This window comes from Anser anser (assembly GCF_964211835.1).
Source record: "Anser anser genome assembly, chromosome: Z".
Taxonomy (NCBI): Eukaryota; Metazoa; Chordata; class Aves; order Anseriformes; family Anatidae; genus Anser; species Anser anser.
Window position 1 is genome coordinate 69,155,383 of NC_139723.1, and position 14,686 is coordinate 69,170,068.

The window sequence follows — 14,686 nt, forward strand, 5'->3', positions numbered from 1 at the left end:
CTTGCTGAAACCAGTGGTCATAAGAACCACTCTTTGGTGAGGTGGAAAAAAAAAAAGTAAGAAACACAATAACATTCCTTTTATGTCGTCAGAAATCCAAAACAATTGCAGCTTCCATTCTGGTAAGAGGTATGCATAACTGCCCAAAGTTTAAAACACACATGGGGGAGGATTCCTCTGGCTGCTATTCCCATACAGTGGTGGGTGTGAGAGGAGCAGTGCACTGGAGTAAACCAAATGTCAGCAGCAGGGCCTGGAGAAGCCCTTTGAGCACGGTTTTTCATCTGCAGCTCAGTGTCGAGCTGTCCTGCTGGCCACGTAATGTTCTCCCTGCTCCTGTCTCCCACTCTTTCCCCCTTGTATCTATCAGCATGTTTATGCAACTGCACAGAGAGCTGGTTTGAAAACTTCCATCTGATTCACTTCTGTGATCTGGTTTCCTGAGCATCTGTACAAGCCCTGTGCAGGAGCTACAGGGGAGCATGCTCTGTGTGCTAGTGCTGTCTCCTACCCATTGTTTGTGGACCTACCAGGGCGAAAGGCTGGAAACAGGAGGGTGGTTTTTGTTCACATAGCAACTGCAGAAGGCATGGAGCTGTAGGTTCTGCTTATTTTCTGCAATATTAGAACATTGCATATTACCCATGAACAGAGTGAGCTTCCATTGATGCTGCTCTGCCATCAGATTCTCTTTCCAGCCAAGGTTGTGCACAGCATTACAGATCTTGGTGAAGTACTTTTGTCATCCTGTTATATGTTATCACTTGCCCTTGGCACTTGAACAGGTCATATCTGTTTTTATGATACTGATCAGAGTCTAGGTGAGGTATTGCAGAGGCAGCATGTGCCTTTTGGGAAGTTACCAATCTGAAATGAATTGATTCCAATATGGGCTTCCCTATGCAAAAGCTGAATATATGAACTTGCATTCGCTGTGGTACTGAAGAAAAAAGGAGCTGTTTTCCCATGGCATGGAACAGGGAAAACAAAGACTGAAAGTTGTCTGCTCTTTTCAGCATTTCAGAGGAAGGGCCAGTGGAGCCACAGAGCCTTTGCTGTGCTGCATCCAGCCCTGTGCCACAGGTCCAGCCTGTGCCTGGGTACTCATCTGTGGCTTGTAATATAACATCTTGTACTTTCAGAGCTCTTTTAAAGTTAGCTTCACCTGATTTATCACTCATCCTTTTTTTAGAAGGCCAATTTCTGCCTCTGTTCTGCAGCTGTTACCAGCCCCAGTCACCCAATTTTGTGTTCCTCCAGAGACGCTTTTAATGCTTCATCCCATGCGTCTGACCAGAAAAGCTCCTGGTCGGCAGTAACTGTAGCTAAAGCATTGTCCAGTTTCCGTCTCAAAAGCTGCTTGTTATTTCAGGTGTATTGAGAAGGGCTTGGCAGGTGGCAAGCTGTCAGTCTTTATGGACTGTGACCCGCATGTTGTTTGCGATACTTCCCTTCCACCCTGATCCCCCATATACTTCCTTCTTTCAACCATCTGTTCTACATTTGATTTTTAGATTATAAAATCTAGGTGCAAGGGCTGCTGTATTCTTTATGCTTAGGCAGCTTCCACCAGAGCGGAAGAAAAATAACTATAAAAGTCTAAATATTAAATTTAAAATGGACAAATGCGATTATTGCTCTGTTATTTAAAAATAATCCTTTTACCTCTCCCCATGTGTCCTTTAGTTTTATCTGTAATTATGCTGTCTAAACAGTATTTGTAGTCAAGGTCCTTAGGGAGTGAACCCAGGTCTCCTGAACATTAATCAAAAGGTGTTCCAGTTACATGCAAACATGTACGTCTATGAAAATAACCCTCTTAGTGGCTTTTTCTTACTCAGAAACAGATATTTGCAGTGCAGCTGACGTGTGAGAAGAAATAAATACTGTTTTTTGAGTTTTCACTATTTTTTTTTGTTGCTTATGGAAATCAAAATCTGGGTATTTTGTATGTTGTGACAGCACCTGAGTCAAGGCTACATTGTGTCATGTGATATAAAAGTACATTATCAAAATCATGTCAGCATTTAGTTTTAGTACAGATTAAAGCAGACACTCTTGAGAAACTGTAGGAACACAGACTGGCTAGTATAACCACAAGTAATAGTGGTAACAGCACACCAACTAGCAACCCTTAATCAAGTGCAGTCCAAAAGAAGTAGCATAAATTTCTTTTGAGATTTCTTGACCTCACAACTGCAAGTATTTGTCATAGCAATGTGGAGAAATTCTGGGAATAATTTAAAGAAAATTTTATTGCGCAACCTCTGATGAAGCTTGTAGTCCTTACTCAGTGACCAGTGCAAGGAGAGTGGACTAGAGAAGCGTGTTCCAGCTGTATATAACTGATCAGCAACAGGAAGAGGTTGCAGCTGGAAATGTGTAGCTGTCGGGGCGTACAAGGGCCACCCTGGGGTTATGCATTAGCAGCGCCTTGATGTCTGATCAGAAAGATCGTTGGTCTCTTGTGGACTGATAGGGAAAAAGGCGTTGATCTTCTTTGCACTGGCAAAGTGAGCAGGAGATTCCAGTTTTCAGTTCAGAACTTTTCTTGAAACTTGTAACCTACCATGTGCGTATTTTCATCAGGGACAGCCTGCCTTCAGAAGATCCCAGAAAGGTGTGAAATATGCTTCTTTTCTCAAGGAGATAGTGTGAATGAACACTTTAGGGAAACATTTCCATGCAGAGAAGTGAGCAAGCCCATGCTCTGTGAGCTGGCTGGATGCCATAAAATCCCGGTCTGGAAGACATATAGACCTAATAAAGTTGGTGCTGTGCCTGTGCTAATAAGATTTGCTTCTTAGTCATAGGAAAATAGGGTCATATTTTGAAGCATTAGTAGTAATCCTTTAAGAAGCCCAATTGTTAGCAGCCTCTGAACAAATGGTTTGCTACAAGGTAATGAGTGTCTTGTAGCATAGCATAAACTTATATAGAATATAGTTTCTGACTATAAAAAGGGCCTGCCTTTATTTATTGCTAAAAAAATAAATTGATGTAGAAAGGTAACACTATAAGCACACTGCTATTAGGTTAGGTAAATGTGTATGTGAATCCTGCAACTTTATAAAATACTTGAGAAGATTTGCTACTTAAATTCTAATACTAAACGTTGCTAACAAACTTCCGATAAATTTTGTCTAGTTCAATAGTTTTTACATACTAGATATATTATAAATATTGTCAGAGTTTTCAGAAGTGAACATATGTAACACATTTAAAAATGGGTTTATCAGCCTAGCTTCAGCACTGTCTCCTAAAAATCTTTGACTATTACTTAGTTTACTTATCTGGAGCATTTATAGACATTTAGTAACAAAGCAGATAGGCAAATTTTATATAACGCCCAGAGGCATTATGTAATACAATAATAAGCTAAAGGACATATATACCTCTCTGCATACAAATGCCTTAGTTTTATTTGGGTTATATTTGTAATTTTTATGTAATGATATATCAGCTGTGTCTTCCGTTATCACAGCATTCGTGCAGATGCTTGATGTATTAATTTCTATTTTGGAGTCTGCACATCATCCTCTGTTATATACGCAGCTGGGTATGCCAATGTCTTTAATCATAAAATTTTAGTCTGGACAAAAGACTTATTATACGTCATTGGTGGGCTTTGTCTTTAACAACTGTCACTGTGTCCCGTGGTTCTTAGTAGTAATAGCTGAGAACAAGAAAGGAGGGGAGCTTTTTGTTTTAATAATATGTACGTTTAAATTATATGTGTATGTTTGTACATCTGGTAATAACATGCTACATCTATTGGAATATCTTTTTCTTGTATCCTTTCCATATCTAGATAGGTGTGTAAGATTTACCTAGCTTAAATTCAAGTTATCTTGCAGTTTCCTGGTCTGATCCAGGACCAGATTTGAAATCCCCATTCAAGAAATAAAAAGTAAAAGTAAAAATGTAAAAGTAATTAATAATTACAAACACAAAATATAAAAGTATCTAGCAAATGCAATAGAAATATTTTAGTGATTTTTTTTTGTTACCTGTTTCGGTGTGTCAGTGCTGGCCAAAATAATATTTTATTCTTCCTCAGGTGAGAGACCTCTCCATTGCTTACTTACTGGTGGGATTAACATATCTATATGTCGGAGTGATAATTTTTGCATCTTTTCCTTCTCCACCACTATCCAAAGAATGCATTGAACAGGTGAGATGTTTTACTGTACTATATATTGACCCTTGACTTTTAAATGAATATGTTTAAAAAAACCTACTACTCCTTGCCTCATGATTCACCCCAGCAGACACATCTGTTCTTCACTCTGGTCAGTTGGCTAATGCTTCAGGGGCAGTACCACAAGCAGATGAGTAATGCTTATGCTATCTCATTAGCATTCATGTCTGGTTGCCAGCAGTTCTCTAAAAACAAACATTAAATAAATGCTCTGTGAAAGTGATGAAGAAAAGACCAAAATGAATAGTACAGGCTTCAATTTCCTTAGATTCTTCAATCCTGAAAAGTATTATATTCAATTGTGTGTGCAGTGGCAGATCCCACTCGTTGGGGCTAGTTTCAGGTACTAGCTCCACCCCGCCCCTCCAAAAATAAAAAATAATAAACATAAAAGGGAATGAAAGTGTATTCATATAGGAGTCCTTTCTATTGATAGGTTTGGAGTCTAACACTGTGGTGGGCCTTGCCAACAAAGTTCTTCAGATAACAGCACCACATGTAATTATTGCTGTGAAGGCTATTTAACTCTTCTCTGCCTATAGGCAAGGCTGATTCCCTTACCCTCAACTACTTCAAAGATAAGAGTTGTCAACTGGTGATCCATTTTATGCAAGGTGTTCCACGTCTCCTGCGTAGTATTTACCAATAAAGGAGCTGTGAAAGGCTTCCTGAGATTGTATGTTAATTAGAACTGGTACTGCTGTTTAACCAAGCATTATTTTTTTTGAACCATCTGAAGTAACTTCATGGAGTAAAGTCTACAGTTAAATAATAAATGACAAGTGTTTTGTTCATTTCTTTTTTTAAGTTTATTTTCTGTAGTTATCCTAAATGTTATGAAGCCACTTATATATTTCCATGATATCTAAGTCTTATACTACTCTGTTTTTCAGGTGTTTACACTTAGAGTATACGATCCTTTTCTTATTTGTTTGTGATCTAATTTTACATATTCAATACCTATTTTTAGTGTCTAGATATGATATGACAGGTAAAAGGAGCATCTGAATTCATTTACATAACAATTCAGGTAGCTGTTTCATGCCTTGATTGTTTTAAGATGCTCCCAAGACTAGAAAATATACTGTTAATAAGAAAGCTGGCATCAGTCCTTTAATATTAAAATATTAGGTGGTGTTTGGTGGTGTAACAATTGTAAAAGGGAGAAAGAGTACTCTGTGCTAGGGAGTTGTTTTTACAATTATAGTGGCTTTTACCCATTCATTGGCTTTTACCCATTTCTTTCTTGCACACAGGTATTAAAAATCAAGACATAAAGGTAATCAAGCCACCACTGATAAATGTAACATTATTCCTTTTTTTAGAATTTTCTAGATAACTTTCCCAGCAACGACGTCATGTCATTTATTGCAAGAATATTCCTGCTGTTCCAGATGATGACTGTATATCCACTGTTGGGCTATCTGGCACGGGTCCAGCTATTAAGACAGGTTTTTGGAAATGCTTACCCAAGGTAAGAAGACTACCCTTTGACGAGACCGTGGCACATTTTACTTAACTAGCCTTTTGTGTTCGTTGTCAGAAAGTTGGCTGAGCTTTTGGGAGTTTCCTTTGGTGCATTAGGTACATTTCAAAAGCTAATTTCACAATGTTTGTTGAGGCAAAGTTTGAATAGGCATGCAAAGTAAACTCTTGCCTGCTACAGCTATAGACTGCTACAGCTTGGCAGAGTGGAAGGAGGAGGGGGGAGGGATGTTTTGTTTTAGCTCTTCAATTTGTCAATAAACAGAGGAATTTTGTCAACACAGTTCCTTTGTCATGCATTTTTGTACAGGAAAAAAAATCTTTTTTTCAGTTCAGAAACATATCAAGCAATCTTTACATTCTGAAGGACATGTGTTCTGCATATTAACCTTTCAGGGCACAGCATGAGTTTTGATTGTTCATAGGTAGTAATCATCTGGCTGTTTTTAAACAGCTAATAGCTAAGTGAGTTGTTAGTCCTGGTATCTAGACTGCTGCTGTGCTTATAAAAATAACTTTTCACATGCTAATTTCAGAGATGAGCCACACCCTTACATTTGTACACTGCCTAAACTCCAGGGAAGAGCTCATCCAGATTTCAATTTTAGTGTTTTTGTTTTTGTTTTTGTTTTTTTTAAATAAAACCTAGAACGTTTATATTTGGGGTGTTGTCTGAATTTGTCACAGCTGAGAAGTTGGTATTTATCTCAGAGTTTCTTATTTTATATTGTGAATTACTGTTGATGGAGGGAAGGAAAAAAATACCCCAGGAAGCAATGTGCATTTCCTCTGTGGCATAAGCAGTAGCATATAGGTCTGGGAAGACATTGTTAAAAGTTTCGGGTTTCTTCTGGGTCCTAAAATAGATATGAAAAGGTCTAGAAATTGGATGCCTAAAATTAGGTAGTGAAATAAGTGCCTGCTTTTTTTGATGCTAAATTTTACTCAATTCAAAGTTAAAGAGACGTTTAGGAACTGCTGCAAGCTACTACTATTGGAAACAACTGATTTAAGTGCTAAACATGGATTTCACAGCCATTGGGAAATAGCCATGTCCTTTATGTTATGTAGATGTGCCTCTTCCCATCTCCTCCCCCCAGTTACTCCCTGACCAGAATAGTTGTTTCCCTCCTGCCCTCTCCAAAAATCTACACCTTTATACCAGTCTCTGCTTGGGTTAGCTCAAGCTTGCTGTTTTAAGCCTTTGTGGTATGACGAATGTGATGATGCAAATACATTGTTCTCGTCTCCAGGATGTCCTGTGGGTAGCTTCACTCTTTTCCTTTCTTTCTTTTTTTCTGTCTTTTTTAAAGACTCTTTAGAGGGAGGTATTTTAAATTTGTGAGATGTCAGAAATGGTTTCTTTGAAGCTACTTATATAGCTAGTTCACTAATGGAGATGAAGTAGTACATTTTGTCTGTATGCGTCTCTCTTTAGTATCCCAGCTATCTCAAACATAGCACAAATGTCACTTAAATGATATCCAGGTGCCAGCTTCTGTATATTTATAGCCAACAAGGTCAACCCTTGTTTTTTCTGTGCAATGGGGACTGGCTGAAGACTGGTAACAAGCACAGGACCTGTCTCTAGGAGGATGGTAAAGACCTATGACCAGCTTGTGAAATACCTTTTGATGACTGGTTCTCACCAGCAGCCAAAGCTGATGATCCTTCTTCAGTAGCACCATTTCCATATCACTTTTCCAAGAAGAATTTCAGTATTCTGGGTTTTGCTACCACCAGCTACTCTGGAAAAACAGAACCATGGTCCCAGTGTAGTGAAAGCCTGTGTATGAACATGCAGTGCTCAACACATCATCATATGTCACCACGGAAAACCTACTGTGCCCGTTCCACAGCTTTGGTGGGCCTTGTGACAGAGTCCCATGTCATTTCTTCCAGAAGGACTTGGTACATGCTTTTATATTTCTGCGATCACTCTGCTGTTCTGTCATGCTTATAAACAGATCTGTAGTTAAACTAAGAGCAATGGGAGAGCTGGTCTGGGGGGACATATTTTGGAAATATGAAGAAGTAGCTCTTATTGATGTAGACTGATGTTTCTCTGTGAAGTTTGTAGATCCACCCTGAAGAACTTAGCTAGAGATATTAAATTGAATGGCTGTTGTATAGGAAAACAATCACTCCAGTAATTGTTGTATATACTTGGCTTGCATCAAAATCTTCAGCCTTAAAGGCTAAGGGTTCTCAGGCAATAAGGAGGCTGATCTGCAAAGATTAAAGCTTCATCTCTTATATGTATACATAAGGTATATAAATGGAGAGAAATATTTCCAGTCACTTGACTGGTAAAAATTTGTAAATAAGGAAGCAAAAGGATGAAGCAGGAGAAAAAGAGGAGAGGAGAAGGCAAGGTTTTGTGCCATTCTTCTAGAAAGATTCAAAAAAAATACAGCTTAAAAACTTGTCTTTTTGTGACTGATTCTGCAGGAAGAAGGGTTGTGGAAATAGGGTTCAGGAGCGTTCACTGATGGTATATCCATATGTCTGTATATACATCACATTTGTCAGTGTGCTGAATCTTACTGTTTGTGCATTTGAGGATCTGTGTTGGCCACCTAGCCTTGGTTAACCCCACTGTGATTCAGTACACTGAATCACATGTATTTCCATTGTTACATCCTTTCTATATTAAATTACATCCTTTCTGTATTTGCAGCTGAGGGAGTTGTATATAAATCTGCCTTCTGTCTGCAATTGTCCAATTTTTCTCAAAAAAAAAAAAAAAAGCCCCTTCTTTGGTCCCAGTCCCCACTGTAAATTTCCCTGTCTTCGTTTTTAAGATCTGGGTTGCTTATGGAAGTGCTGCATGTTTCACATGAACTCCCTGATCTTAAAAGCCAAACTTCCTCATAGGAACAGTTGTTTGCAGGTGTGGATACCTGATGCATTTGAACTCTGGATGGATGCTTCTTAAAGCTGTCTGTTGACTGAATACACACATGTGAACAAAGGTGCTACGGGGCTACCAGATCATTTTTATTTGCTAGCAGTGACTTTATTGCCCAGATCAATTTGATTGTTTGCTATAATTCCTTTTTTCTTTACTGTTTGTCTTTCAGTGGATATGATGAAGCAGCAAGGTATTAGTTTTCTGCTTTGTAGTTTTTAGCCTTGACGATTGGTTATCATCCAATTTCCACCAAAAGCATCTTTTTCATATCCTGGCTTTTGCTGGTGGGCCGTGGATTATGACTGAATCATAATGAGGAACCATTTATTCAACTTTAGAGGAGTTTTTTGTCCGAAGACCAACCCCCATGTCTTCCCTCCCATGCTTTTTAGATATCTTGCAGTGCTACTTTTTTTCTGCTAACAGTGCTTTATTGTGCTTAGCCATGGTGTAGCCTACTTATCTGTGGTCTTGCATGACAAACAAGCTCATCCTCTCCAAACTTCAAAGGTTAGGCGTATGGCAGGTACCTTTTTCTACTGCCAGGTTTCACACGGATCAACTGAACAGTGACAGCTTGCTTGTCTGAAGCATAAAGGGGAAGTAATTAGCATCATATATCCTCTGACACTAAGCCTGTGATGCTGTTTTCTGAGAGCCCAACTGGTCTAAATTCTACCTCCTGACAAAGAATCAACTTTCTCTTATGAGAGCTAAAGCCCCCTTGCTTCTAAGATGGAGAATTCTCCTTCCTCTTCTGTACCAGCCTCAGACACCTGTGCCTCTGCCTGTCTTAAATACATATGTAGATGTGCTGGATACAGTGGTCTTCTGACAGGCATCATCACAAAATCTTGAGCCTTTTTGTGCCTCCTATGAAAGATTTAGAGACGAGAGAATGCTTCCTGATTTCTTCTTTCATTAAGGAAAATGTATGCTAGTGTACAGACTACATCATAGAAAGGGACATACTGGAACAAAATCGAAGGAACTGTTTATTCTCTTCTCTCCCTGGTGGTGTAAAACGAGGCCAAAATGCCATGGGTTGGGAAATTACTTTCTTTCCTAAAGTGAGATATGTTTGCAATGGCATAGTTTAATGGGTGACTTAGAGCCAGAGGCATGTGGTTTATCTGCTGTCTCATGAGATTCTGGATCTTCTCAGATGTATAGAGAGCTAATTTTTATTAGTGTTGTTATTGGCTCTTGGCTACAGTAGTAGTTGTGACAGAATTCCCTTGATTAATTATATGTTGTGCATAAAATACTTTGTACATCTAATCATTTTTTAGAGCTTTTAAAAACATCTTTCTTGTTCTGAGAGGTTAAATAAACTGATGGACAGAAATCACTTGGCTTTCCTAAATGATTGTCCTCCCTTTACTCCATGGTAGCCCAGCAGACCTGCCAGTTCTCCCGCAGATGTGTGTCTTCTGATGCAATGAAACACATTTCTGCTGTTTGCATGCATGCTTAGTTATCTGCTCTTCACCTAGCTTCTGCCTGGCGTCTAAACTTCTGTAATTCAGTCTTTTGACTGATGTCACTTGAGTGAGATTTCCAGGAAGAAATGCATTTTCAGATTCAGTAACCTTTCAAAAATCCTTACTTAAATTATCTTTTTTTTTTTTTCTTTGCCTTCTTGTTTCCCCTATTGTTTAGAAGTGGGTGTTCACCCTTTGACTACGCACTTACTGCAGCACTTTTAATTTCCTTGCTTCTGACCTGACAGGGTTTTTAATCAGTTTCTTCTTTAATTTCTTAAATATCCCCCGCACTAGGTTTTGATTTCACACTTTTTGGTGTGATTCTTACTTTCCAGATGGTGAAGTTAATGAACTATATATAGTTACCATAATTCAGTGGCTTAACTGTAGCTACTGCTTCCTCAAGAGAGGAGTTGATTGCATCTTCTGCATACTTGTCTCCCTATAGTTCTAATATACAGAGGTGGTACAGTTATGTCACCAAAAATACTGCTTTTCTGACTGCCTTTTGCAATGTGTGATGACCATTAAATGTACCGTAAGCTAGTGACAGGCTAAAACTGAGCAACTTAGAACCTGTTAAAATGTAACTGGCTGTAGGAAATGCTTGTCCTTTCAGGAGCACACCTGCCTAAAACTTAGAATCTTATGAAAAATATGTACAGTCTCAAATAATACAGCTACTAGTATCCCTAGACATGAGATTCTTACTTATTCAGCAGGATAGGTGGTTTTTGTTTGCTTGTTTTCTAAATGCCAATGTCTTTTTGTTTAAGAATGTGACTTTCCTATCTCGGAGGTGAGATAAACTATGAATATCTGTACAGGTTTAAAAAAAGATGGTGGGAGGGTTTACAGGTTAAATACATAGGCATCCCTTTGTAACAAAGTTATTGGACAACAGGAAATATGGTCTAATCTGGGCTGCTAAAATGCAGAAAAAGGTGCAAAGATGTTACAAGGAGAAATACAGTGCAACCTTTAGCCCTGAAACAAATGGATTTAAATCCTTTTCAGGCTTTTTGATTTTGTTATTATTCTTGAGGGTGCTGCAAGGCAGTGAAAAAAAAAAAAAAAAGTAAAGCTGCTAAGCAGTTCTGCGCAAGCACTGCATTGTTTTGGAGGCTCCAGCATTTTGAGACAATTGTTTTCAATTGAGCTAAAACACATCACTGCTCCATCCCCCTCACCCTGCCCTGATTTTTTTCCCGGATGAAGAGCTTGAAAAACACTTTTTCACAACACACACACACTTCTGAAGTTATAAGAAATGTGAATTAATTTTTCGAAAAGCAACAACTTTGAACTACAAAATCACTTCTGTTTTAAAGCATGTCAGAGTGACATATTTCTGACTTCTTTTTTTTTTAGTTTTTCTGCTAAAATTTTCTGAACTGACCCAAATTTGAAAAACATTTCTGAATTGTGAAGGCTGCACTCCTTTTAATCTTGCTTGCTGAAAATTAATCTCAGAAAAAAAAAAGGAAAAAAAAAAAGGAATTGCCATCATTTTCTGTGCTCGTAAACTTTTGGCTTCATTTGTGTTATCTGACAGTAAGATTTGTAATCTGTCATATGTATGGGGTGAGAGGAAGTAAATTTTAATGACAAACGCTTTTGTGAACAGTTTAGTTAATTAGATATCTTTAGCAATATTAGAGAAGCAGTGAATGTTTGGTCCATCTTTCCCTAATAGTCTGACTCTAGAGGTTTAATTTGATCCTTGGAGTTTTACCAGTTTCATATCAGATGATATTTTTGTTATAATTTCAGCTGCTGTATTCCCACTACTGTCTTCAGTCTCTGAAGTGTACCTGTTCTTGTAGCACAGTTAAAATGCCATGCACAAAATTAAGGATGTTATTTCTGTCTTTCTGATTTAAAAATATATTTATATATTATATAAATATATATATATATTTAAAGGCAAATGTTAGAAATAGTCAGTATCTTCAATTATTTGTTTGCATATAAATTACTACCATTCCCCTAAACTTTAATGAGGCTTCTCTACAGCTCTAATCTTTCTTCCTAACCTGAAAACTAGCAGCCACGACCTTTCAGCCATGAAAGTGGTGACTACTACCATTTCAGGTGTAACCTGCTTGAAAAGATTGTTAGTGACATCCTACATAACACAGATACTTTCTACAGTTAAAAAAAAAATAAAAGGGGGAAAATTAGCATCTGTTTACGGTTTAAGACATCAAGTCGTCCTGAATAATAAACAAAAACTGTTAAGTGTATGTATGTTTTCTGTGCAGTTTCTTCTTTTCCTTCATAGAAACAGCTGTGTGGCCAAAATATCCTAGTGTTTTTTCTTATATTTCCTGACTTTACTTTATATTGAAATATGCCAACATTTTATATTCTCTATAGAAAAGTGATACTCTCCTGAGTCTGAGCTGTGTTCATAATGCCTGTGCTGCATTAGTCTCATGCATTAAAAGCTGCATTTGTAGAACAGAAAAACTTCATTTTTTTTATCCTTAATGCAAAAAGGAAAGTAACAGGAAATTATTTATAAAAACACAATCAATTAAAATCTAGTGTAAGCAGTACAGAGGTTTCGTATTAAATTAGGTCCAACATCTTAAACATTTGTTCTCTGTCAAAATACACTAGAGGTCAAGTATTAAGGTGGCGTTTTTTTGGTGATGCTGGTGGTAATAGTTTTTCCCTAGTATTCTGTCTAATGTGTTCCATTCAATGATATATCTTTTTTTTTCTTTTGGTTTCCATTAGTTCATTTTGAGCAATTCAGATCTCTTTCTGAACAAGCTAATTCTTACTTGTGGGAATTAAGTTATATAGTATTGTTTCTTTGGTATTTGAATATCCATCTGAAATACTTGAGTGCTGAGTACTACATATGGTGTTTTCAGAAGAATTGCCAAATTACACATACTTACTCATTAAGAATATTTTGAGTCAAAACACTAGATATTTAGAGTTTGGCACTCAGAATATTCAGTAGATGTTATGTTTACTGTGAAATCAATTAGCTTTAATAGAATGAGTCATGCAAATTGAAACACCGTCCATATACCAGTTAAATGTTAGTATAAATGAAAGACGATGATATTTTGTAACAAATACATCATAGATTATAGTATTCTTTCTTCACTTCCCTGTAGTGTTTTCCATGTGCTCATCCTGAACATAGCGATTGTTGGAGCTGGAGTAGTAATGGCAAGATTTTATCCAAATATAGGAGGTATCATAAGGTAAGTGCTGCTCTGCACACTGAGCTTGCCTGTGGTGTTACTACGTGTTTACCTCTTGATTTTGAAAAGGAACTGTAAGAGCGTATGCTTTTATAAATTGTAAATAACAATTTAAAAGTGTAAACATTCTGGTATTTTAAAGTTCTGACAAGCAAGCATCCACAATTGTGCCTTTGTATCTGAGGTGAATGGGATGATTCCCCAAGTTTCAGAGGAGCCATATCTGAAGACTTTGTAAACATCCACATCAAAGAATGTTATGTCAGTATAAAAGTTACTTAGCTATTGTGCGGTTTATCTGTTTATGTCTTGTGTTAAGACCATTTAAAGCTGTTTTGAAAATCCGTGATAAAAATCCAAGAAAGCAAATAACTTCAAAGGCAAAACTGACATAAAAATTGTACTTCTGTATTACGTTTTAAATTTACCATGTTAATAAACACCTAGGATTTTTGTAATTGAGAAAGATTAGAGGAAATTATATAACCACTTTTGTTTTCTACATATGACACCGACATATATGTAATTATTGTCATTCATTCCTAGTTTTCATTTTTCCTACAGCAACCAGGAGAGGGAGGTGTTTAAAATATATAGGAATCAGCAATTAGAAAACCAGAATGACAAGCTTGGGTCTGACCAGTGCAGCAAAATAACTTATTTTTGCTCAGTAGCTAATCTTTGGGGTGTAGGGTTTTTGTTGTTTTTTCCGTGTACTTTTTTTTATAATTATCATTTTAGTGAAAATTTTCTTATTCCAGTAAGAGAGATGGTTTAGTTATGAACTGAAAATAAATATCATGCAATACATTTCTCTGTTTGCAAACTGATCCTGACTTCTGCTAATGTGCTTGCTCATTGTGCATTGCAATCAAGCATTTGGAGCAGAGAATTTCCATCTGACAAACTGTCTGTATACAATCTAACTTACATATTTTGTGTGTGTGTAGTTTGTGCAAGTGTATTCTACACAGTGGTGTTTCCACTGTATAAAGAGAATATTCAAATACATGAAATAAAATATGTTTTTAGTTAATAATTCATATTTGGCTACAGTATAGCTTAGTAGGTGGAAACTCACAGTATGAGAAAATAACGAGAAAGATTTTGGTAAGCAAGGGAGTGGTTAGAAAAAGAAGTTAAATGTTTCAGTTGCTGTGGTTGATCGTGTTTCCAGGAGGGCATGTTGATCTTTTTTGGGTCTGGACAATGGTTTGTTAGAATCTCATTAAGTAATCTAAAATAAAAGGTGCAGATTCAATAGCATTTCCATGTTTATATGCTTTAGCATGAAACTCAGATGGCTGGGATCCAATGAGATGGCAGTTCTGACAGTAAATGATGCCTAACGAATGATGCATTGTCCAGTCTT

General features: G+C 37.3%; 1 protein-coding gene across 1 annotated transcript in view; it reads left to right on the forward strand.

Annotated features, from left to right (window-relative positions):
• The window catches only part of SLC38A9 (solute carrier family 38 member 9), a 44,137-nt gene that overhangs the window by 27,673 nt on the left and 1,778 nt on the right, over positions 1-14,686 (forward strand). Inside the window, exons 12-14 of the mRNA XM_083816989.1 lie at positions 4,061-4,174; positions 5,527-5,675; positions 13,225-13,314. Of these exons, the coding sequence (XP_083673115.1) occupies positions 4,061-4,174; positions 5,527-5,675; positions 13,225-13,314 (353 nt within the window). The remainder of the gene's footprint in view (positions 1-4,060; positions 4,175-5,526; positions 5,676-13,224; positions 13,315-14,686) is intronic.